Below are 27,054 nucleotides of genomic sequence, written 5' to 3' on the forward strand. Positions count from 1 at the left end.
TTTTTGGTTTTCACTTTTATTTGATTCAGCATTTGCCAAGTGGAAAAATAGAACTCTGTATTCAACTCAAGTAAAGAATCACAATCAAGATTTATAAAAAGAACAGTTACTTTCCCTTCACCAAATACACCTGAACAACACTGTCCATAAGACAACAGTCAAGCAGCAGCAGAAAGACGTTTACATCTAACAAATCCAAGATTTTTGGGTTAGTACTGGACTGAAGTTCTTTAGCTATACACCTTCAAGTGTCAACAATGGAGTATATTAGGGTCTGTGCCTGAGTTTTCAAACTGGGACATTAAGCTTCATCAATCCTCATTTTTCGTTCTTAACCAAGCACTCAATTCAACTGGAAATGGGTTACAGGAGTAGGTCCGTCTCCTCATAAATCCAATGAGGAAATGAAATATTGAAGATTAATAGGACCGGTATCAAGTCTAAGCATCAGTACAGTACACACCCCTCTTCCCACCACTAAGGGGCAACATGTTCAAGGCACAGCAAACAGTTTCAGGGGCCCTTTCTCAATAGTCTAAAATCTGTCCTCGTTTCTTTTCCTGCATTGCTCTGATCTGAAAGAACTCAGCAGGTGAAAGCCTGCCAACCCACTGATGAGCTTCCACCATGTTTTCACCTGCCAAATGTTTTCCAATCAGTGCAAACAAGCAGAGAAAATGAAGAGGGTAAGAATTGTTACAACTGAGTGCCAGGGATTGCATAGGCTATGAGTAGGGCATAGAGTTTTCTAGTCAAGTGAAGTGGTCAGGAAAATCTCATGTCCCAAGCTAGCTACAAGGAATGGATTTGAGCATGTTTCAAGCTCAAGCAGAAAACTCCCGTGGCAATCAATGGATTCTGAACAACAATTTATCTCACGGAGGAACTGAAATAAGCGACTCATGTGCGTCTTGATATTTTCACATCCATTTCCTTATCATAATGACTCATCGATTCCCAGCATGTTCCTCTGCCCAGGTGTTGCCGACGACTGCCAGAGCTTACAACTCCTAGATATGTATTTTTATGTATCAGCTAACCACGTAATACTGTTGCAATCTGTCAGTCGGACATGGCACACAACCATTTGGTTGATGCATCCAACGGCTGAGCAGGAGAACGCAACCAAGGTAAGGATGGGAAAGGCGTGTGCTGCTGCTCTAAAATAGCAATCAGTAGAGGGAGGAACGCCAGATGAGCTCAATCAATTCAGCAGTAGGGGGAGGAATGAGATGAGCTCATGTCCCTGAAAGGGTTAAAAGCAGAGTTAATCATTTTGTACTTTAAACAATGCAAGGTGCTTTCTTTTGCATGCGGCACAGCTAAAATCACAGTAATTTCTTTAAATACGTAATTTTGGTCTTCCACATTTATAATTATTTTGTCTGGGCTGACGACAGGTTTGCAACATCAAAGACCCAGTCATTGCACAATATCACAACATGAAACTGACATTTTTGCATTTTGGGAAAATCTTGTGGCCCAAATGTGCACTCAGTCATATCAGGGGCATTTGTGGCTCCAAAAATATAAACCGAGGCCCAACAACATTCTCTCAGGGTATCCCCCAGTTCCATGACCTCTTATCATCCCCTAAGGAAAACAAGATGAACATAAACATCTTTCTTTCACAGTGTGTCAGAACCTTATGTTAAACATGATGCTCATTCTCCACAGCAGTGTATCTGGAGAAGGGCTGTGTGCCAAGACCACGTCTGCGTCCCTATGGGCCCTGTTCAAAAGTAGTGCACTTCATAGAAAATAGGGGGCCATTTGGGATGCATCCCACACAATGCTGGTCCCTCATGCAGCGTTGAACAAGTCAATACTCTCCCTCATCCCTCCCTCTTTTCCATCCCCTGACCAATGTGCTGTTTAATCAAGCGTCACCTCTCTTTCTTTTGTGTTTAAGGCAATATAATCACCCTCGTGATTCAGAATCAGTACAGAAGAAGGCTAAGACGAGCGTAAACTCAGGCTAGCTACTGTATTAGCATCACATTAGCCTTAGGTTGCTCTTGTCATCATTTATCTTCTCTGTTTGTTTTAAAGCTTTATGATAAGGTGATGATTGCTGAGAAGGGGTCTGTACAGTGTGTGTGTGTGTGTGTGTGTGTGTGGTGTACTGTTGGGGTGTCAGCTGTAGCTGCAGGCAGACAAAAGCAACTGGGACTGCTCTGTGGTGCACTGCAGTGTCGAAAGGGGGGAGGAGGGGATGGATGGATTGGATGGAGGAGAAGGATGGATGGATGGGGGGAGGGGAATGGGGAAAGACTGCAGTTGGAGACCTGATACAGGCACTACAAGTCATCAATCACGTAACCTGGACCTGTGCTGCATGCCTTCCTCTGCAGGACAGGCCACAGCACAATAAATAAAGGCAGTCTCACTGTAGGCTGTTTTAAAGCTAGTGGTTCATGGAAATATGAGGTATAAAACAAGCACATATCAAATGACTTGAAGATAAGTCTTTAGTATATTTGTTTGCATGTCAATGTAAGGTGGCTGGTTGATTTGAAGTATGGTGTGTTTTCAGCTCATCACAACAATGCCTAATCCAAAATAAACTCCAATCTTTTCAAATCCAAAACCGATCATCAAGTAGTCCAGAGTCAGGGTCTAGGCCTTAGGATAAACTACTGACTCTCAAGATTCAAGGTAATCAAAAACAACCCTATGGTAATTGAGCATCAATGGTTGAGGGTTGATTTCGGAATCGGCGCAACTGTCCCCTAATTATTTGAGTTCAAATGAATTGGTTTCTAATAATGTCAATGCGGGCTCCCGGAGATTATATGCATCTTCCATATTTCCACGTCACAGCGGAAGAGAGCAGTGAAGGCATCTATCCAAACCCCATTCGTTGCATAAGAAAGAAAATTCAAGTTGATGCCCTCCCATAGACATAAAGCATGCCCAGGGTCTGTGAAGGACAGGGTGGGTGACTGACACTACATCAAGCCCTACATCATATGTACCCCTGGTACAGAGAATGTATGTGTGGGTGGGCATGGTGGTGGGGTGAAAATATTCATATTTCATGAGTTACTCCATAAGTATAAGACATGCTTGGAACAGCCAATTAAAGTCCAGTTGCTTTGTGTTAGTGGAAAGCCATCTTAGAACAGCCGAAATGCTAATGAATGGGAGATTGAGAACATTGGGCTCTGTAGAAATGAAACGTACCCACCCATTGTGAACTTGCGTTCTAGCCTGCTACTCCTTCATGGCACTTCCAATCCGAACCTTCTATTCAAAGCATAAATTCAGAAAGAAGACTAAAAAGTCCATTAACCCTTTTAGATGCGAGTAGAAAATGCTAATGCTAGTTATTAGCATTGTCCAGATAATGCTAACGCGAGTTGTTAGCATAGCATCGTCCAGAAAATGCTAACTAATGTTAGTTTTTAGCGTAGCATACCATTAGCATAACATGCTAACACTAGCTATCTATCCAGTGGATCTTGTTAATCATCTAGTGATGAGCCTGGCTATCCCGCCGTGTACCTGGGCCTGGACTGGCCCATACTCCACCACCTCCCCGTCCACCGTGATCACCCCTTTGGGCGAGTAGGGCTCCAGCCGCAGTGCCCGCACCCGGGTGTACACCAGGTGGGGGCAGTTGTTGGCCAGGTGGGTGCCCTTCTCCATGGCCAGGAAGAGCCGGAGCAGGGCCGTGCGAGATATGCCTGCTCGGACATATATCAGGTGGATGAGGCCGTCATCAAGTGTAGAGTCGGGTGCGGCATACAGGTCCTTTGCCAGGTGAGACTGGTACATGGCCAGCATGAGGACAAAGTCCTCCTCGGGCACCACCACCCAGTCGCTGGGCACGGGCTGGTCCAGGGGCACCAGGAGAGAGTCTGGCGGGCCTGTTAGGGTGGCATTAGCGGACATGGGTTCCCAATTCTTCGCCTTGAAGGCGTTGTTTGAGTTACGGGAGTTGTGGGCTGCGTTCTGGCACGGCGAGTCCTTCGAAGGTCGGCAGAGGAGGGTGGAGGAGCAGAATGCAGACGATGGCGGTTGGCACTGAGGTGACACGCTAGTCATCTCCTCCAACGAGACTGCCGATTGCCGATCCTCCTCCTCTCCATCCACCTCATCAACCGGCAGGTATGCCAGACGGCCCTTATACACCCTCAAAGATGCCAACCTGACCAACGTCCCCATGGTGAAGCGGGCGGCGCCCACGTGGCGGTACTTCTCGCTCTCCACGTCCACGTCAGCCACGAAGCCCCAGGCCAGCGAGAGGAAGGAGAAGAGGCGCGTGGGGTTGGAGGGGCTGGAGCCCAGGTGGACTGAGGCCAGGTCCATGCGAGACACCAGGCCCTTACACAGCAGGAAGCCACAGCTGACCAGCAGCTCCTCGCTTGACACCGGCTGGGCCCTGTCAGGGGGGAGGAGAGAAAGAGGGGGTAGAAGGATGAGGAAGGGGGGGAGAGAGAGGGGGGAGTTAGCGGTAGACACGACAGACAACAAAGACAAGCCCAGCTGGGAGAGGGGACTGGGGGGGGGGGGGGGTAGAGAGGTCATAGGACCACCAGCCCCACATCAACCACTCAGCCTGCTGTCTTTTCTCCTCTACACCACAGCCTATTAGATAATGACGTCGCAATAAAGTTCCATACGATTGGGGTCACGTCCATATGGCAGCATATCCATATTCAGCGTGTATTCATTATTCATCCTAGGCATTAGGCTCACCATTCAATAACAGCCATTGATTGGGGTCTCTCTTTGGCTTTCTTTTATCACGGTTTTTGTACACAATAACATCGTACAATTTTGAGCTATTTTCTTAGTCACTGAAAAGAGAACTGGGGTGTAGTATCTCTTAACAACCAGTAGAGGGGGTTCTAACTATAAACTATTAGAGTCATCCGATCCCACAGCTCAAGGCAAAACTGACCCGTTTTACCGTTGTGTCCTATAGTGTACAGCCCAAACAGATCTGGGACCAGCATATATACATAGAACAAACGGTGATACAGTAAGCCACTGTAGATCAAAAACAGAGCAGCAGATCATATTCTGGATCCCCTGCAGGGCAGAGAGAACAAAACAGACTCTGGGTCCTTCCTGTCATTGTGTGGCAGGTTGACTGGGGCTTCTGGTGGGGGGGGGGGGGGATGGCAGAGATGGATAGACAGGAGGGCATGCTGGTTGTGTAATTGTGATTCATTGTGTTGATGTTCTGTACTGTGGTGGTTAAAGAATGAGCCAGCAGCAGTATGTTTGTTCTCCACTACTGATTCTGGGGATTTAGTCCATACAGTTTGTCAAACATATGGGCAGTAGTTGGCCCTGTGCTGGTGTAGATGGCTGTCTAGAGGGCATCCTTCTTCTCGGTCTTCCTGGAACTATATTTCTCACCCAACTGGATAAATTGGTTTTCAATTAAGTATTCCCTTCTTTGAGATAATCACTGATCCAACATGGGAAACATCAACGCGATGCATTACTGGTCACAAATAATCATGCCAGATTGAGTACTTCAAGGAAGAGGATGGGGGATGCAAGTACATTATTGGGACTAACTGCTGCTAACTAACTGCTACATTGGGGTCTTGGTGTGTCACCCACCCAGAATAGTGGAATCTAACTGCTACATGGGGGTCTTGGTGTGTCACCCACCCAGAGTAGTGGTGTCTAACTGCTACATTGGGGTCTTGGTGTGTCACCCACCCAGAATAGTGGTATCTAACTGCTACATTGGGGTCTTGGTGTGTCACCCACCCAGTAGTGGTGTCTAACTGCTACATTGAGGTATTGGTGTGTCACTCACCCAGAGTAGTGGTGTCTAACTGCTACATTGGGGTCTTGGTGTGTCACCCACCCAGAGTAGTGGTGTCTAACTGCTACATTGAGGTATTGGTGTGTCACCCACCCAGTAGTGGTGTCTAACTGCTACATTGAGGTATTGGTGTGTCACCCACCCAGAGTAGTGGTGTCTAACTGCTACATTGGGGTCTTGGTGTGTCACCCACCCAGAGTAGTGGTGTCTAACTGCTACATTGGGGTCTTGGTGTGTCACCCACCCAGAGTAGTGGTGTCTAACTGCTACATTGGGGTCTTGGTGTGTCACCCACCCAGAGTAGTGGTGTCTAACTGCTACATTGGGGTCTTGGTGTGTCACCCACCCAGAGTAGTGGTGTATAGAGGCAGCCAGGGCGTTACCAGAGCCCCCTGGTAGGATGCCCAGTGGGGTCTGGATGGCCTCCTCCCAGTCATCTCTCTCCATCAGGCCATTCACAACCTGGGGGGAACAGAGAGAGCAGGGGTCACCCAACAGCCAGAGAGCCACCAGATCTAGGGCCACTTTCACAGACCAAGATAAGGCCTGGTCTAAACTAAAGAGCACTTTCAGTGGAATCTCTCCAAAAATAGGCTTAAAATCTGTGTCTGTGCAACAATATGCAAGGTCAGGCAGAACCACGGATCTCAGCACACTGGGGTTTGAGGTTTAGAAGCTAAATGGATGCCATGTTGGCACCAGAAGTTCCAAGACAGTTGCTAGGTCAAGTAAGAATGCAAATTTGAATTATTGTCGGGAATGGATTATTGTATTTGTAGCTCACCTCAAACAGCAGTCCGTCCCCGGACATGATGACTAGAGCGCCCCACTGTGACAGGTCAGCCTCTCTCACCAACTCCCTGGCATGGTTCTGCCGCTCTGAAAACATACAAGGAAGAAGAGTACGTTTACATGCGTTTAGGTTTGTGTGTGGCCGTAAAACCACTTCATGTGTTATTGTAGTGTCAAAATCCCTCTCTTTTGTAGTTGTGAGACCTTTAACTTTCCTTTTCACTTTGGGAATCAAGTGGGTGTGTGGTTTGACAAAGTGCAGAAATTTGAGTTGGAGAGGACAAGGGCTGGTATGGCCCTTCCGAGGACAAACTGTTGGGAATACAATAGCTGAACAACAAAACAAAGGGAACATGGAATGTAGACTACACAGGAGGTTAGTGGTAGAAGACAACTGATAATCCACCTACAGTACCAGGCTCCGTGGAGGCTGGTGAGGGGAGGATGGCTCATAATAATGTCTGGAATGGAGTAAATGGAATGGCAAACCCATGGAAACTATATTTGATGTATTTGTTACCATTCCACCAATTCCGCTCCAGCCATTACCACAAACCCGTCCTCCTCAATTAAGGTGCCACCAACCTCCTGTGGTCTGGCTAGCAGCATATATCTTTAGGGCAGAGAGGACAGTTGATATGCCACCTTAATGAAATGCAGTATCGCATTGCAAATTAGATTAAAAGGCCAAATTACGTTATAGGGCCCGCCATCAAATTAGACTGGGGCAATCAGCAGATTGTACATTGCGACTTGAATAGGATTACGTTTCCCGTATGATGCTGATCTAAGGTCAGATTTCGTCTTTCTCCCCCAATGGTTAAGGTTGGGCTTAGAGGAGGGTAAGCTGATCCTAGAACTGTATCCATCATTCCACTAGGAGAAGGATTACGTTTCCCCTAGCACTGACCTAAGGTCAGTTTTGTGTTATTTCCCTGTATGGTTAAGGTTATGCTTAGGTGAGCGTAAACTGCTCGTAGAGCTGTATTAATGGCTCCTAGAGCTGTAATACGTTTTCTTTAGGGGGCAGTAGTCTATCAGTGGAGGCTGCTGAGGGGAGGACGGCTCATGATAATGGCCGGAATAGAGTGAATGGAAACCATGTATTTGATACCATTCCACCAATTCCGCTCCAGCCATTACCATGAGCCCATCCTCCCCAATTAAGGTGCCACCAACCTCCTGTGTAGTCTATATATAGTGAGTGACTGGTACTGCTTCCTGTACCATCACAGTTACTTTTCAATCGCACCTTTTATTCCCCTACATTTCCCTAACACTCTGCCGGGTTAATATTAGTAGCACACTCTCAGAGAGAAGCACACACACACACACACACACACACACACATATATTTCCTCTCTCCTCACACTCTTTATAAAAGGCCAGACTGTCTAAGAGCTCTTTGGTGGTAGCCACTCAAGCTTAACAGCATAAGCCAAGTCTTTCTTTCTTCCCCGAGGAATCTTATCTTTACCTCTCTCCAAGCCCAGTTCTGGTCTTTTGACCAATCACATCAGATCTTTTTCATAGCTGATCTAATTGGTCAAAAATATCAGATTTGGGCTGCCTGTGTGATCGCAGTGTCTGTTTGCACAGAGATACTGTACAGCAGTGTTTCCCAACTCCGGTCCTCCAGTCCCCCCAGCAGTACATATTGTTTTTGTGGCCCCCTGACAAGCACACCTGATTCTACTTGTCAACTAATCATAAAGCCCTTGACAAGTTGAATCAGGTGTTTTTGTCCGAGGCCACAACAAGAATATGTACTGCTGGGGGTACTGGAGGACCGGAGTTGGGAAACACTCTTGTAGATCTCTATGCTCCCTTGTTTGTCCTTGCATCTAAAACCCACGGACAGCAATACCCTCTCTCTATGTTTCCTTTCTGTGTATGTAGTCTACAATACAGTAGTGTGATTGTTCGCTGTATCGTTTTATGCTGGTCTTGACACAACAGTAGAGAGCATTCCCCTCGGCAACATAGGCCTCAGGGGAGGCATCCGATTACTGAGGCTATGCTCCAAATGGCATCCTATTCCCTACACAGTGCACTACTTTTGACCACGGCCTATAAGGCTCTGGTCAAAAGAAGTGCACTATGTAGGGAATAGGGTTCCATTTGAGACGCAGTAAAAAAATACCTTTCATTCATTTACCCTCCTGCTGGGCCTGAGAACAGTATACAAGGCAGGGAAAATCAATTTCCCTTCATCAGTCTCCTCACATGACATTTGCATATGCAGAGGCTGTAAACATAGTGTGTATAGATAGCCAGTCTGTGTCAAGACGGAGGGCAGCGCAGCTGGAAAATATAGGAGGCTGGTTGCTGCGTAGGAGGAGATGTTGATGTTGTTAACCTACTCCCTTTCCTGTTAATGGGGATTGATCGTAGCCGATAGCAAAAAGGGAGGGAGATAGCACATTAGCACACATATGCTCACACGCATACACACAGCACGTTGGTGCTTTTAGTCATTTTTATGAGTGTTTGTTGTGGTGGTGGGTCGCATGGTCAAATATGAGGTCTGGGACTGGGTGCAGTGCAGTACTGTAGTGTAGCTTGACTGACCGGCTCAGTCTCTGGGCTGCAAGCAATTGTTCTTCCTTTTCCCAGTTCTGTGGCTCTGTGGAATGAGACTAAACCATTACACTGCTCCCTTTTTCTCTGTAATGGCCCTGTGGTGGAGGGGAGGTGTGTGTGAGTTTGGACAACTATCCTGTTCTCTACAGTGTGTGTGTGTGTGCGCATGCGCGTGTGTGTTTGGACATCTATCCTGTTCTCTACAGTGTGTGTGTGTGTTTGGACAACTATCCTGTTCTCTGCACTGGGTGTGCATGTGTCTCTCAGGGTTGGCCTCAGGGCAGCCATTGTTGTCCCTCTAAAGAAGCTACCATTCGGACTCGGATTCCAAAAAAAGAAAGAGAGCGAGGCTTAACCTCCAACGCCACCGTGCAGTTTCATGTCCCCAGACTCCCCTCGTCCCTACTCACTTTGCTTCACTCTCCTTTCCCTGTCCCCCTCCTCCCAGCCACACTCTCACTGACCCTGCCTCACACAAAAGGAGGTTCCAAACCCATCTCACACTAGGGTATATACAGTATGCTGCTGGGCTGAGGAAGGACACAGACATGACATTTGAAAAAAAAAGGGACCGTTCAATGGTCTAGGTACGATGAGGACCGCACCAGGGACCCATAATGCACACTGACAGTAATAGCAGGGATCCTTCTCTTTGCTGTGTGCGCATGTGTGCGTGGGTGACTACCTGTTCACAAAGGCTACGCTGTGTGTGTGTGTGTGTGTGTGTGTGTGTGTGTGTGTGTGTATAGATAAGTCAACCCGGTTGGGAGCTGGAGGACACGCTGTGGCAGCTTAGTCAGCACCCAGGGACAGGGACAGGGACAGCCTGAGGGACGTAGAACCAGTAGAATCACCACCTCACCACGCGCTCTCCCGCCCTGAGGACCAGCCATAGAGAACAGGCCACAGGGCCACAGGCTATAGAACCAACCACAGCTAGATTACAACGGCACTGGAAAGATAACATCCTGCAACAGATTCGCCTCGGGTCTCAAACTGACAGTAGAAAATCCACTGTTTACTGTTATCTAGTTTTCTGGGTCACAGGCTACATTATGGACATTTACTGTTCTATTCCAAAACCACCACAGCTAGCACTGATGCTAGATGGGTCACAACTGCACTGGTCTCACTGGGAAAATAAGAATAAGAAGATAACATCCTGCCATTTTCCTTCTGTTAGGGTGTCTCTCAATAAAGGTGGCTTCCTTTCCTTGTATGATTACTTAACCTTTACTTAACTAGGCAAGTCAGTTAAGAACAAATTCTTATTTACAAGGACGGCCTACCCCGGCCAAAACCGGACGACGCTGGGCCAATCGTGTGCCGCTCTATGGGACTCCCAATCACGGACGGTTGTGATACAGCCTGGAATTGAACCAGGGTCTGTAGTGACGCCTCTGGCACTGAGATGCAGTGCCTTTAGACCGCTGCGCCACTCGGGATACTTTTCTTCTTCGTCTGAACTGACAGAGAGAAGGCGTCCGCCTACCATTGATCCTCTTCAGAGAGGGAAACAGAGATCCTTTGAGACCCTTGCGCCAAGCCTCCTCCATGCCCAGTTGCCCAGTCTCCCTCTGGGCAGTGGACTCATCCTTCCCCTCCCTCTGGCACCGACACACAGGCAGGGCTCCAATAATGGGCCTGTCCTCGCTCATTAGCGTCCCCATGCTAACTGTCCGCTAGGCTAGCACAGCTCTGGCCCTGCCTCAGTCTCACTGGATTAGAACCGAGAGCCACTGATATTTTCCTTTCACATTGCCCATTTCAGCATGGTTCCAGTAAATGGATAACCAGGCCAGCCCAGTACAGCTCGGCTGGACTCTTTAGTGTTAAAAGGGGTAGCAATGGTGATGCAGAATCTTTGTTTGCAAACTAACGCCTGCACAACCTTTTGTCTTCCTCTGAAAAGTGTTGGCATCTACCTGTATGGTGACTACCTGGCTATTACAGGTTAGATTGAATCAAGCCCAGCATCTCCGAGCTGTGGCCGATCATGGAGAAGGATGACGACATCCCAACAGACAATGTCCTAGAGAGATTCTAAAGTCAGAGATGATCTACCCTTGTGTCTGGCAAGCTAGATCACCCGTCCTTCTGTATAGGACTAGAACAAGGGCTCTCTTCAATGGGAATTCAACCTTCTCAGAAAGAATGAGCTTTTTACATAGAATTGAATCTATCCACAGGATTCATTTCCCATAAAGTGTGTCCCCAAAGTTCTGAACTCTTCTTTTTCTTTTTTTCCCCACAATTTGAACATATTCAGCATTTCAGAATGCGTTCAGAGGATTGCTCTCTCAGTTTTGGGAAAGGGATTCATTATCTTGCCTGCTCTCTGACACTGCAGTGATTTAAGAACAGAGGGAGAGAAACTCAGTAGACTGAAAGGAGGGCGGAAATGTAGGGCTTCAAAAGCTACATCTGGGTCATATTCATTAGGCCCCAAACAGTGGAAAATGTACGAAAACATGGCAGAGCCTGCCTAAACGTGTCCAACAAGAAACTATTTGTTTTCAGTTGTAAAGCGTTTCGCTACGGTGTGCCCTAATGGATATGACCCATTTGATGAGCTTTGAACCAGAAGCCTAATGCAAAACTAGTACATTATCATTACAATGGCCCCAGACTGTGGCAGCACACATGATGATGACTACCCAATCAACGTGGCTAATAAGTTGCATCAAATCACACACACACACACACACACACACACACACACACACACACACACTATTATTATCCAGGCTGCATCACATCCGGCCGTGATTAGGAGTCCCTTAGCGCGGCACACAATTGGCCCAGGGTCACCCGGGTTAGGGGAGGGTTTGGCCGGGTTAGGCCGTCATTGTAAATAAGAACTTGTTCTTAACTGACTTGCCTAGTTAAATAAAACATTTTATTTTTATTATTAGCCCATCAATAGGGCCCATAACATCATGGTGAACCAGATTTTACAGAGGTTTGTGTATAAACATAACATATTACATAATGGATATACATGCATACATATGTGCCGGCAGCACTTGATCAGAATACTGACTGCCAGCTAGCGATGAAAACAGCCAGAGGATTTATAATGGGGGAGGGAGAGGGGGGAGAGAAAGGGGGAGGGTCAGCTTGAGAGAGACGGCCATTAGCTGCTTTGCTTGACATTGCCAATTGGAGTGGAGGGACACAGAATGATGGTTTCTGTTTTGTCCAGTCTGCCAAGCGGCTGTGCGTTAGTGTGTGTGTGTGTGTGTAGTGCTTTGACAGTCGGATTATTCATTGACCTGTCATTGCAGGTCTTAGTGTAGGATATTGACCTGTGATAACCTGTGTGTCAGTGTATGCACATGCATTAACTCAGCAGAGATGACTTGTGTGTGTACGTGCGTGCCAGCGCAGTATACCTGCATGCGTGTGTGTGTGTGTGTATGCACATACAGTACGCTAAACTCACCAGTGATGACCAGAGTGTGTGGGACACCGGCCTCGTTGAGCATGTGTTGGACGTGTCCGGTGAAGAGGCTGAGGGCCTGGCCCTTCCCACTGTGGGGGTTCACCAGTAGCATGACGCTGCAGGAACGGTGCACCTCACTGTAAAGCACACCTAGGACAGAGAGATGCATGGACAGGGCTTATGACAGATGTTAGACCTGCTAATCCCACAAACACAGAATCCCATACAAAGACATGTATAATGGCACAATTTTAAATCACTGAAGTTCATATTCAGTTTAGAGTGTTTAACACAATGTTTAGCATAATTCTATATTTTTTCCCTTTCCAATGTTCTACTCAAGGTGAGGGTTGATGGTCACTAGACTTGATGCTGAATGTTATGGATTATTCTCATGTCTGTTGATAGTGATTGACGCCAGACTGGATGTACAAGGATCGAGGACACACTGATTCTGTTGCAGCAGACAGTCATTGCATTTTGGGTTTTACTTCCTAAAAGCCTCTCGGGCTGGTGTTACCAGAACATTTGGTGCTGTCTGATTAGGACATAAAGGGCCCGTCTCCAAGAGGCCAGTTAGACATTTTCTTTGTTTCTGTGCTGGGTGTTGTGTCCCTGTTGCAACTTGTAATAAACCAGGTAGATTTCTGATTGACTCAATCTGTGACTTCTCTTCTCTTTCGTTACAACAATAGGCAAAGGAGGGAAAAGCTTGATGTTACTATTATTAAGGCCAGGAGTTTTTCCTGACTATGTTCCATGACCAGGCACTATAACTAGGGCCCTGAGTTTTTCCTGTTCAGATCACATTGGTGGTCAGGAAAAACTCCCATCCCTTATTTCTACCATTAATCCTCAGAATATACTAATTAGACAAACACTCAGAACTATGACTCAGGGCTTCTTTGCCAATTATTCACTTTCTGCATCAGTCCGCTCTAGCTAAACCATTCTGGGAAATTAAAGTATTTTAGTCACGGAGGATGGGAAAGCCAGGGAGTAAACAAGTCCGACAGATGATGAACGACTTGAATGACTTGCTATGGGTGGAGCACAAGGACAGTGCATTGGATGCTCCCTGGATGAGGTCCTCCACCAACGTCAAACCTAATTGGCAGGACGTGTTTATCTAGACGACCCCACGTCTAATGGAGCTACTGTCGACATATATCGCAGACTACACCATTACAAGTTAGGAAACACCACCTATCAGAGTTACAGTATCTGTACTACTGCAAACAGTGTATTGCAGACTATGGCTGTGTCCCAAATTGCACCCTATTCCCTTTATAGTAGTGCACTACTTTTGATTAGTGCACTACAAAGGGAATAGGGTGCCATTAGGGACAACCTCTGACAACACAGGTTAGATTATGAAACACCACCTATCAGTACTGTAGATATGTGGTATCTGTGGAGTTTGGTCACAGGGCTTTGACTTAGTTAGCGTAACAGGGCGTAAGATGGAATGGGGTGTGTCTTCTGTAGGTGCCTTGTCACAAGGCAGTTAAAGTGACAATGTGTTTTCTTGTGCGTTTGATAACACATGGCCTCAGTTAACATGGCCTATTGTACCTAGATAGCCTTCCAACTTTGCTTGACGTATACTGAACAAAAATATCAACTCAACATGTAAAGTGTTTGTCCCGTGTTTCGTGAGCTGAAATAAAAGATCCCAGAAATGATCCTTAAGCACAAAAAGTGTATTTCTCTAAATTTTTGTGCAAACAGTTTACGTCCCTGTTAGTGTGCATTTCTCCTTTGCCAAGATAATCCATCCACCTGACAGGAGTGGCATATCACAAAGCTGATTAAACAACATGATTATTACACAAGATGGCACCGACAGAGATGTTCGCCTCGCTTCGAGTCCTTAGGAAACTATGTAGTATTTCGTTTTTTTATGTATTATTTCTTACATTGTTACCCCAGGAAATCTTAAGTCTTATTACATACAGCCGGGAAGAATTATTGGACATAAGAGCTATGTCAACTTACCAACATTACCACCAGGAATACGACTTTCCCGAAGTGGATCCTCTGTTTGGACCACCACCCAGGACAATGGATCTAATCCCAGAAGCCGACCCAAAACAACGGCGCCGCAGAAGGGGCAGACGGAGTGACCTCCGGGTCAGGCTCCGTAGACGTGCACATCGCCCACCGCTCCCGAGTATACTACTCGCCAATGTCCAGTCTCTTGACAACAAGGTAGATGAATTTCGAGCAAGGGTTGCCTTCCACAGAGACATCAGAGATTGTAACATCCTCTGATTCACGGAAACATGGCTCTCTCAGAATATGTTGTCGGAATCGGTTCAGCCACCGGGCTTCTCCATGCATCGCGCCGACAGTGATAAACACCTCTCTGGAAAGAGGAAGGGTGGGGGTGTATGCTTTATGATTAACGACTCATGGTGTAATCATAAAAACATACAGGAACTCAAGTCCTTCTGCTCACCCGACCTAGAATTCCTTACAATCAAATGCCGGCCATATTACCTCCCAAGATAATTCTCGTCGGTTATAGTCACAGCTGTGTACATTCCCCCTCAAGCAGATACCACGACGGCCCTTAAGGAACTTCACTGGACTCTATGTAAACTGGAAACCATATATCCTGAGGCTGCATTTATTGTAGCTGGGGATTTTAACAAAGCAAATTTGAGAACAAGGCTACCTAAAGTCTATCAGCATATTGATTGTAGTACACGTGGGGTAATACTCTAACTTCCGCAATACATACAAAGCCCTCCCCTGCCTTCCCCTCGGCAAATCCGACCACGACGCCTTCCACACAAACTAAACACTTTCTTTGCCCGCTTTGAGGATAATACAGTGCCACCGTCGCGGCCCGCTAACAAGGACTGTGCCCCCCTCTCCTTCTCCGTGGCCGAGGTGAGTAAAACATTTAAACATGTTAACCTTCGCTGCTGGCCCAGACCGGCATCCCTAGCCACATCCTCAGAGCATGCGCAGACCACCTGGCTGGTGTGTTTACGGACATATTCAATCGCTCCCTATCCCAGTCTGCTGTCCCCACATGCTTCAAGATGGCCACCATTGTTCCTGTGCCCAAGAAGGCAAAGATAACTGAACTAAATTAATACTGCCCCGTAGCACTCACTTTCGTCATCATGAAGTGCTTTGAGAGACTAGTCAAGGATCATATCACCTCAACAACATAATACCCTCCATGCTCATCATCAAGCTGGAGGCCCTGGGTCTCAACCCCGCCCTGCACAATTGGGTCCTGGAATTTCTGATGTGCCGCCCCTATGTGGTGAAGGTAGGAAACAACATCTCCACTTCGCTGACCCTGAACACTCGGGCTCCATAATGGTGCGTGCCCCCTCCTGTACTCCCTGTTCACTGCGTGGCCATGCACGCCTCCAACTCAATCATGAAGTTTGTAGACGACACAACAGTAGTGGGCTTGATTACCAACAACGACGAGACAGCCTACAGGGAGGAGGTGAGGGCGCTCAGAGTGTGGTGTCAGGAAAACAACCTCTCGCTCAACGTCAACAAAACAAAGGAGATGATAATGGACATCAGGAAACAGCACAGGGAGCACCCCCCTATCCACATTGAAAGGACAGCAATGGAAAAGGTGGAAAGTTTTAAGTTCCTCGGCGTACACATCACAGACAAACTGAAATGGTCCACCCACACAGACAGTGTGGTGAAGAAGAGACTATGCCCTCCCAGGCCCACCCATGGCTGTGTCCCTGCCCAGTCATGTGAAATCCATAGATTAGGGCCTAATGAATTTATTTCAATTCACTGATTTCATTATATGAACTGTAACTGAGTAAAATCGTTAAAACTGTCCATATCTTTGCTCAGTATAGATAACAAAGCTTTGTAGCGGCCCCAAATAAAAAAAAAATGTACATTTTACATAAAAAAAAAAAAAACACACCCTCACACAAAATATAGGTTGAATCAACATCATACATTTGCTAAAAAAGCCACACTGTTTTTCATGCCTCATTCTAACCACATACCAACAATAGTGTTTTCGGTTCATTCCAAGTTGAATTTACGTTTGTTACCACTTTAATATCAACCAAATCGGATGTTTATCTGATGTCTTTGCCTGATGGGACTCGTATCTTTTTTCCCTGAGAAAAAAAGGGTTTCTATGTAATGTGGACCCTTTCAAAACAACTAATGAAGTCCTGGGAGGACGGAGATGGCAGGGCCCTCAATTATAACTGTTGCGTAAATTTCACACAAAATTTCTGCATATTTAAGTCTGTGCAGGTCCAAAAATATTGAGATGTATCGATATTTTGCACTGACTTTTTCAAGCTAAACATGTATGCTACCTGTCCGCACACTGACACATTCTACAAGATTTATTGTATATTCAAACAATTTAAAAGTAGGCTAAATGCTACAGCCCACACCCCCAGACGAATTGTTGTTCACAATTTTGCTTATCAATAGACTATTGGGGTTCTATGTCCTGCTTTGGTGGGCTCTGAGATTAAACAGACAATGATATTACGCTCCCATCACACAGCAATACTGTAGCTTACCCATACAGTCAAAAGTTTGGACGCACCTACTCATTACTCAATTCAACCAAACGAAACTACTCCGGTACATTATATTGTCAGTTATATGATACTGTCAGTTCAGGGATTATTGAAAGACGGGACAATCTCTACTTTTCTTCACAAATATTTAAAAAAAATATTAACAACATTTGAAATATACAGTACCAGTTAAAGGTTTGGACACCTACTCATTCAAAGGTTTTTCTTTATTTTTACTATTTTCTACATTGTAGAATAATAGTGAAGACATCAAAACGATGAAATAACACATATGGAATCATGTAGTAACCCAAAAAATTTTCAAACAAAGATTCTTCAAAGTAGCCACCCTTTGCCTTGATGACAGCTTTGCAGACTCTTGGCATTCTGTTTTTTTATGAATACGATTTTCATCATATCCCCCATTTGCACAAAATACTTGTCAGCTTGCAATACAATATTTCAACCACTCGCAGATGTGTGTACGCATGGTCTAGAATTTGTGGAGAGGTGAGCACATTCTCAGATCAAGTACATTTTTAAAAATTTCAACTTTTGCGTGAAAAATGGCGCACAGATATTTTGGGGTTATATTTTGTATTTAATCACGGTTTATAAATGAGGCCCCAGGGCAGTGCCCTCATAAATAATTTGGCATGGACCTGTGCCAACCCAGCTGGCACGGGCCCCAACCATGCTGTGTTTTTGCCTCATCATTACCCACGAGGCCCGTCTTGTCTGGACCCATTGACAATTCCTCTTAGCCACCCTACCCATTCCCAAACATTCCTTCATTATAAACTGGCTGTGGTTGAGAGTACCACCTCCACCTATGGTCTTGGTTGTCAGCAAGACGCAATGGTTAGGGTCAGGAGTTTTTCCAGGTGAAACTGGTCTCTAGCTGACCTGACCACGAAAGCACTTGGCCCTAGTTATATTACAGCCCTATTATCCTACAACCTATAACTAGGGTTTGGAGGTTTTCATGGTCAAATCAGGGAACATCCAGTATAACCCATCATCAGCTACACAACATGGCTCATTGCCACATGACACATCTAGACAAAACCAACAAAGCACACACGCAAACAGAGAGAAATAAATGAACAATCTGGGTTTCTCTAGAAATAAACTGACATTACTCATTGTGTTCACCTCCCCACAACGACTCTTTTGTACCCGGGGAAAGCCACGGCTGCATTTCTATAATCATTATTGTGACTAATGAATCATGATACTAGATGTTGCTCTCTGTTTGTTTTGGCCTGGTGTGGTCGGCGGTCTGAACAGATCTGTGGCCCCTGAACAATCACATCTGAGCATGCCCAGTGGGCACTGAGGTAACACAGTAGTGTGTGGGGCGGATAAAGTTATAACACCACTTGCCATGCCCTTAAAAAGGTCATAATCATGTCATCCTCATCAAAGGCCAATCTCTTAATCCTCACATCGTGTGGTTGTGACATGTAGTGGTAGCAGACTACTATAAAACTATAGTCCGGTTGTTATCGGTTTTAGTCTGTTGCCCTTGGTTAAGTAGATAAACACTGATAGTGTTTATTATGACACAAATAAGACACAGTAAAAAAAGGCAGTAGACTTACTGTAGAAGGCAAATGGGCCATAAACAATTATTTGGGATAGTTAAAGATGCCACTAAACGGCACTCTCCAACCCGATTACTGTATTACCGATTGACAGTGGTAAACCAAACAACTCCGAAGGACCACTTGCTGTCTGAGCTACATTTCAACTGAATTCACTAGTGCAGTGATTAAGAAATGTCTCATCTGTAGACTTCAAAACCTAGAGTGAACAATTTGTCCTGAATTTCAGTTGAAATGAAAAGGAAAGGAGAAAACCCCCATAAAAGAGTATTTTTCTGGTCTAGGTCTAGGATGGCATCTTAGAATAGAAAACTTGCACAGTATTGCGTGACAGATCTCGCTTGCGACTCAGTGAAGTGTCTGTTCTCGTTAGACATGGAAGACGGAGCATTTGTTTATTTATTAGCTAACGCTCTCCACTTTTCCTCGAAACTAAACTGGGTGGCTTACAGCTTCAACTGACTAGAAGATGTTGGTGTAGGATGAAGTTGCCCCTAGACACACTGATCTTGGGTCAGTTTTCACTCTACTGGTTAAGGTTAGGATTGGGGGAGAGGAAGCTGATCCTAGATCTGTACCTAGGGGAAAGTTCACCCCTGATCAATGATGTTCATATCAGGGACAGGCAGTGAATGACTGACGACTCACAGTTGAACTTCCAATGAAAACATTCTTTGAATTATGCATTAGCTACTTATTCTAATGTCGCTACTTTCTGTATTTGTGGTGACTGGGGAGGTATGACAGCGTTAATTGCGGCTGAATGAGCCTGAGATGGCCTAACTATGTTTATAGGAAGGAGGGGGAAGGCAGGGTGCCAGGTGTTTTTTCAAAGTAGCCACCCTTTGCCTTGATGACAGCTTTGCACACTCTTGGCATTCTCTCAACCAGCTTCACCTGGAATGCTTTTCCAACAGTCTTGAAGGAGTTCCCACATATGCTGCGCACTTGTTGGCTGTTTTCCCTTCACTCTGTGGTCCGACTAATCCCAAACAATCTCAAATGGGTTGAGGTCGGGGGATTGTGGAGACCAGGTCATCTGATGCAGCACTCCATCACTCTCCTTCTTGGTCAAATAGCCCTTACACAGCCTGGAGGTATGTTGGGTCATTGTCCAGTTGAAAAACAAATGATTGTCCCACTAAGCGCAAACCAGGTGGGATGGTGTATCGCTGCAGAATACTGTGGTAGCCATGCTGGTTTAGTGTGCCTTGAATCCTAAATAAATCACTGACAGTGTCACCAGCAAAGCACCGCCACACCGTCACACCTCCTCCTCCATGCTTCATGGTGGGAACCACACATACAGAGATCATCCGTTCACCTACTCTGCGTCTCACAAAGACACGGCGGTTGGAGCCAAAAATCTTACATTTGGACTCATTAGACCAAAGGACAGATTTCCACTGGTCTAATGTCCATTGCTTGTGTTTCTTGGCTCAAGCAAGTCTCTTCTTCTTATTGGTGTCCTTTAGTAGTGGTTTCTTTGCAGCAATTCAACCATGAAGGCCTGATTCACGCAGTCTCCTCTGAACAGTTGATGTTGAGATGTGTCTGTTACTTGAACTCTCAATGATTTATTTGGGCTGCAATTTCTGAGGCTCGTAACTCTAATGAACTTATCCTCTGCAGCAGAGGTAACTCTGGGTCTTCCTTTCCTGTGGCTGTCCTCATGAGAGCCAGTTTCATCATAGCGCTTGATGGTTTTTGCGACTGCACTTGAAGAAACTTTGAAAGTTCTTGACATTTTCCAGATTGACTGAACTTTATGTCTTAAGTAATGATGTTGTTCGTCTTTGCTTATTTGAGCTGTTCTTGCCATAATATGGACTTGGTCTTTTACCAAATAGGGTTATCTTCTGTATACCACCTCTACCTTGTCACAACACAACTGATTGGCTCAAATGCATTAAGAAGGAAAGAAATTCCACAAATTAACTTTTAACAAGGCACATGTGTTAATTGAAATGCATTCCAGGTGACTACCTCATGAAGCTGGTTGAGAGAATGCCAAGAGTGTGCAAAGCTCTCATCAAGGCAAAGGGTGGCTACTTTGAAGAATCTCAAATATAAAATATATTTTGATTTGTTTAACACTTTTTTGGTTACTACATGATTCCATGTGTTATTTCATAGTTTTGATGTCTTCATTATCATTCTACAATGTAGAAAATAGTAAAAATAAAGAGAAACCCTGGAATTAATAGGTGTGTCCAAACTTTTGACTAGTACTGTATATTTTGATAGACCAAAGTATCAGCTATCACACAATGCAAAGGAACAACCTCCTAATTCAACAAAAAATACAAATTCATAAAATGCAACTAACTGGATTTGTCAATTCCGTCAGACACCATAAAAGGCCTTCATTTTTTATTTATTGTCCAAGTGTTTAAAGGCCTTGATATGTTTAATTTTAACATTAGATTATTCAAATATGTAATACAAATCTCCAAACTTCTTTTTGTTTTATAGCACTATATCATGCTCCACGGCTAATTTTGTTAGCATTTTGGCCTTTTCTTTTAGATTCAGAATATAAAACATTTAGAAAGCAAACATTATCCCTTGGATCTAGCACAGCAAATACGTCAATAGTTTAAGCATATGTTGCAGAACAGTGATTAAAATATATATTTTTTATATTGACAAAAAGATCTTAAGGGGGTTAGCCATCAATGACGGAGTTGACAAGCCACTGAGTTAACAACAAATACTCAAAATTCATATTTTTGCCGATAAAACTTCAATTAAAATATTTGTAAAATATAGAAAAGTATTCATTTGAAAACCCCCAATAAAAATATAACCATTTTATCAGATCTTTCAGCACTCTGACGTTATATCGTTTTTTTTCTTCTGGAGTTGACAAATTGCATTAAAATGAATATCCTATCCTAATCCATCAGGCAGATGGAGTTGACAGTTTATGGTCGTGACAATGGTGATTTCAATATTGTTTGTTTAAATCTATCAAAAGTAGAAAGCTTTACAGACCATGTTTTGTCTTGTTGCACTACATGTAATGAGGACATGAACAAGGGGTCCTTATGGTGTCGCTGACCCTGTTCATTCATGGTTCATTGAACTGACCAAATCTCCAGACACATTTTTTAGGAATCACAATTTTAAAATACATTTTGTTTAAAGTCAGAGAGCGCTATTGTAAGAGAGTATACAAGATCCTTTTCAGTTTACAGTCATTATTTCCCGTTTAGAATTTAAACACTTTTGAGAGTTTTAAATTGGGAGACTTTGCCCCGGACAAGGGCATTTCCGTGCATTTTGCCCATATGAAAATTGAATAATATTTAAAATATTTAGAAAATTACAAATGCAAAATCTATCCCCTTATAAAATTCCACTAAATGTAATTTTTAAGCTCATAATAATAAAAAAGAAATAAATCCAACTATAAAAATAAAGTTTCCCTGCCGGACAAGGATTGTCCCGATTTTCAAGAATTCCTGAGTTATGTGATACTGTAAGTACATAACCTACCATGATAAGCTCAACGCCAACATACTCTTAAATAGTACAATAGTAACAAGCCAAGTCATGCTTAATTATTGCATGTACCCATCAATGCATTCCTACATGTCAGATGTAGGTAGTACTAAATCTGGACAAACCACCATTAGGAGAAAAGCCAGCTTCCACATTAAATGATTTATGGGTGATAATAACCTAGAATCCAATTGGCCACTAGCAGCCATAAGACATATCTTAAGTATAATATGGAGAAGGACTGGGCGATATATCGGGAATGCCGGTATACCATTATGAATACACATACCAGTAAAGATTTCTACAATACCGTCCATAATTACATTTTGATAAAGTGCTAAATAAACAAAAAGTTCTACAAAAAGTTTTGACCATGTTTTGTTGAGCATTAAACCATCAGAATGGAGAAAGCCAATTAAAACCACTTAAAATGGATGTGTTGCTCCTAGGACCATGCACTGCTCTTAAAACACATTTACAACTTCTGTTATTCAGAAACATCAAATACCGTGAAATACCGCCATACTGTCAAAAATATTGTGATATGATATTAACGCCTAGCCTTAATATTGAATGGATCTGTCATAGGCTAGCACATCCGCTAAATGTAGTTAGCTTAACTGTCTGCATTTGTGCTGGTAAGATACAAATCAGATTTGTCTTGTGTAGGCTGTTTTAGTTCCCCCCCATCCATCCTGAAATCGTCTTTGTATACCTACATAAACAGTCCCTCATTAACCCAAATGCATCTTATCTACGTCTGATGGTACCTCACCAAGACAAACACAAATAGAATAGCCTTGTACACAACAGCGTGGCAGTGGGTTTGAGCGAGTAAACAGATCCTGGCTGAGTTGAGACTCAAACCAGACCGACCACAAAAAGGGTGTGGAGGGAGGAGATGCCTGACAGGGGGAGAAAGGGGGAGACAGGGGGAGAAAGAGAGAGGAGAGCGAAAGGGATTCAGAGATTGAGAGAAAGTTGGGGGAGAGAAAAAGGGGAAAGAGAGAGAGAGAGATGAGGGAACGATAAAGGATAGAGAGAATGGCAAAGATGGAGATGGAGAGAGAAAGAGGGGTGATAAAGATACATAGAGCGTAAGTCAGCGAGAGACAAAGTGAGTGAGAGGAGCGGAGAGGATCTAACCACCGGCTGTCATTCTCCTCTTGAGTGGTGTCTCCTGGGTATTTTCGGCAGTGGGGTGAGATGGGCGAGACAGCTGAATAAAAAAAAAAACGACTCAGAAGTAAAAACTTTCCAGATTTTATAACCGACAAGACTTTCGCATTTGATAGAATTAAACTATCACTCAGATTTAACTAAAGATTTGCACCTTACATGCATACAGTACATTGTCTGTAAACATGCACAGTAACATAACAGCAGATTATAGCCATGATACTTTACAAATAAAGCTGTGTAGAAGAAGCTGGCTACCCACCATGAAAACCCACAACCACATAGTGAGAAACTGCCCTTCTCATAGACTATAATAGACCATGTTGGTCTTTGTTGAAACGTGGTTCAAGCGTTGTGTCATTAGCCGAAATAGAGAACAAGCAAAGAACACAGCAAGCCATAAACGGACAAGGATATTCACTTTCTTCTCATTGCTATACAGATGTCATTAAAATCTCATTCAATGTGCTGTACATTGTTCTGTGAAGCCATGAGAAAAAAACAGATACAAATTCCTATCAACATTATTGAGTGACAATGACATTTTGCAGATTTTCTGACCAGCTTGTGTGTGCGTCTGTTGTAATTCCTCTTTCTATCATCATCACTTAGTGGCCTGAAACACTAAGCTGCTGTGAGCCCAAGGGTCTAAACAGGGAAGGCCCCAGAGAAGAGGTGTGTGTGTGTGTGTGAGTGAGAGAGATGGGCTTAGTGAGAGGTCTTGACAGCACGTCAAGGCTCATCTTGGAGAACGTCCGACAAGAGTCCTCAGGGAAAAGGACTGCTGTCTCACTGCTGGGGCCTCCGAGTGAAAAAAAAACACATACGACTTTCCATCTCCTTTTCTCTCACTGTCTCTTCTGCTTTTGAAGCAGAGGAACAGATGTACTGTATGAACACAGAGAACTCAATGCTACCTATTTACTTAGAAAAAACAATAACTAGACGCTGAACCGTGCCCCTTGGCGTTGGGAATAAAAGATAACTCTGTAACGGTGGACATCTGTGGTATATTGATCCGTTTCATCCAGGATCTATAATATCCGATAACATACAATCGTATAATATTACACCTCATTAACTCCAATAGAATTTCAATGTGTGCAAGGATGTCTATACAATAACAATATGCTGTCATCCTAGTATTAAATGACATTTGATATGCTATATTGTATGATTACACCCGGTTCATTACTATACCCAAATTCTCTAAATGTGGATTGTAGTGCATGCTGTTGTCCATGCAGTGCATCTGGTTTGTCGAAGGGGCCAGTGGGTAATATATTAGTAATGGTATTGAGTGTGCTGGAAGCGACCTGCTTTGTTGCTGAAAGGAGAGGCCCTTGAGATGTGTGACAATGATGCCTGTCTTATTAATTCTCCTGCTTTTGTCCCAAATGGTGCCCTATTCCCTACACAGTGCACTACTTTTGACCGGATCCCATGTAATGGGGTGCCATTTGGGACGCGAGTTCATTTCACGCTACAGATGTACCGTAATGACATGATGGACCATGTCGATTTACAGGCAGATGAACAGACAGTAAAGCTCCCTAAAATGGTATGTTGTTTTATGGTAATAAAATAGCTGTGTAAACGTTGAGGCGATATCAATGTCAAGTTTTAAAGGCAACAATAGTATCCATAGTACAGTATCTTGCAAAGTTGACTTCTATCTCATCTCTCCACTATCTTGGCTATTGGACAGTTTGATCAGTTGTAGTTAGATTGTGCAGCAGCCCACTTCTCCCCCACCATTCGAATTGACGGCACACAGGCATGAATTCATGTATCGCGTAAATAGAAATACCTCACTATGCTGAGGAATTTCATTAGCTCACATCCTTTGATAACGGCTCTCTATAGAATTCCCAGCATCTCGGTTTATAGGCTACCTTCGTCTGTTAAGTTAGTGTGATTGGATGACTAAGCCATAGACTTACATAGCACTTCACTTCGGGAAGGAACAACCTTTTATTGGTTTCCTGATTTGTTGGCATGGCTACAAGGTAACAGACAAGGATGTGGGCTGACCCTTGCTTCTGAACCTTCCAATTAAAGTGCATTATTCCCACTAGAGTAATTATAGACTTATATCCCTTAGCACTCATACCTTTAATAGGCCTATTGTCTAGATCAGGTTTTAACCCTAAACACCTGATTCAATTAGTCAACTAATCATCAAGCCTTTGACTAATTGAAACAGGTGTACCAGTTTAGGGTCAAAACAAGGAGAGAAGCATGTTGGGAAATCCTGATCTGGATGCTGTTTCTTCTCTGTTAGTATTTCTCTATTATTTGGCTTAGGCCAGGGGTATTCAACTCTTACCCTACGAAGTCCGGAGCCTGCTGGTTCTGTTCTATCTGATCATGAATTGCACACACCTGGTGTCCAGGTCTAAATCAAAATGGGGGGGAAAAAGCAGAGGAACTGGGTTCAAAGTTGAGTTTGAGGGGGTTAAGCTATTGTTATTCTAGATTCTGTTTTGTTGTTACTTTGGGCTGTTAAAGGTTGCTTAGCGAACATTGTGTAATTTGAGTGTCAGTCGGACCAGTCCTATTGTTTTATTAATTTACAGGAATTAGTTTAAAAGGTAATAGAATAGCCTGAGACAGATGACACTGATAAGAGAGTGAGGAACTTGCTCCACGGCAGTAGATTATGCAGACAACCCTTCTTCCTCTGTCAACGACTAAATCATGTGCGCTAGACAGGCATACCAACTTGGTAAAAAAACATGAATGTGAAACACACAGCACTTTCCTCAACCACTTATGAGAAAATTATACGAAACTATATGACTTGCTCACGATTTCTCAAATGTTGCTGACGAACAGAGCTCTCCCGGATGGTGCCAGTCCATTTCTCTGCCTCCTCCAGGTTGGCGCGTGGGTCCTGGAACAGGGCTACCCGAAAGCACTGCTCGACCCGCTGCCTGGCCACTCCAGAGCTCATCCAACGTCTTTTAAAAGGGTAGAAATAGACAGAGAAGTACGCGTCCGCGTTGTCATCTGCGCTGAAAGCCCGGCAGCCGACACAGTCCCTCAAGTTGAAAACCACTTTGCTCCGTCCCGCAGGTGTCGACGTGATCTTCTGAATGGTGAGATCTCTCTCGGTTAAACTCACCGCGTACCTCACCTTTCGGTTGCCCGTGGCTGTGAATTCCCCGTATTGCAGAACCTGGGTGATTCCGTTGCGATATGATGGAGGGTCCGATTCGGTTATCTTCGGGTCCATCCTGCGCGCAGAGGGAGGAAGGGACGCGATCCGCAGACCTGCTTACGCGTGATAGGGGAATGCACACAGTCAAATACCTGCTGAAGAAGCAATCGATCTGCTGGGCAAGAGACTGCGAGTGATTTCAACGCTATTAAGATGTTTTTCCCTTTGAAAAAGAAGTGTCAGGTCGCTCTCTAGTGATAGAATTGAGGAACGACAATTAAAGCGTTGTGCACGGCGTCTGTACCTGTCACCAAAAGTGCTCGAAAAGATTTGCCCACGAAATAAGATAACACTTTTTTTTACAGTACATTTCACATGGGACCTGTCAATTAGTTATTATGTTAAGACTTTTTCATCTGGCCCTGTCTACAAAGTGC

At 44.4% G+C, this 27,054-nt stretch overlaps 1 protein-coding gene across 1 annotated transcript; it reads right to left on the reverse strand.

The window, feature by feature from the left end:
* LOC115208636 (sphingosine kinase 1-like) lies at positions 1–26,902 on the reverse strand. The gene is made up of 5 exons (XM_029776847.1): positions 26,266–26,902; positions 12,615–12,764; positions 6,579–6,673; positions 6,141–6,256; positions 1–4,387 (listed from the first exon to the last, which is right to left on the reverse strand). The coding sequence occupies exons 1-5, from the start codon at positions 26,690–26,692 to the stop codon at positions 3,472–3,474; spliced, it is 1,704 nt and encodes a 567-aa protein (XP_029632707.1). The 5' UTR covers positions 26,693–26,902; the 3' UTR covers positions 1–3,471.
* Positions 26,903–27,054: the final 152 nt, after the last annotated feature.

The sequence above is a fragment of the Salmo trutta genome, chromosome 14 (assembly GCF_901001165.1).
Source record: "Salmo trutta chromosome 14, fSalTru1.1, whole genome shotgun sequence".
Taxonomy (NCBI): Eukaryota; Metazoa; Chordata; class Actinopteri; order Salmoniformes; family Salmonidae; genus Salmo; species Salmo trutta.

Excerpts from the sequence above, each read along its gene's own strand:
- LOC115208636 (XM_029776847.1), bottom strand. The coding sequence starts at position 26,692 with ATGGACCCGAAGATAACCGAATCGGACCCTCCATCATATCGCAACGGA. Across the intron at positions 6,257-6,578 it reads GGGACGGACTGCTGTTTGAG|GTTGTGAATGGCCTGATGGA; the intron begins GTGAGCTACAAA and ends TGTTCCCCCCAG. Across the intron at positions 4,388-6,140 it reads TCTATACACCACTACTCTGG|GGCCCAGCCGGTGTCAAGCG; the intron begins GTGGGTGACACA and ends CCCCCCTGACAG.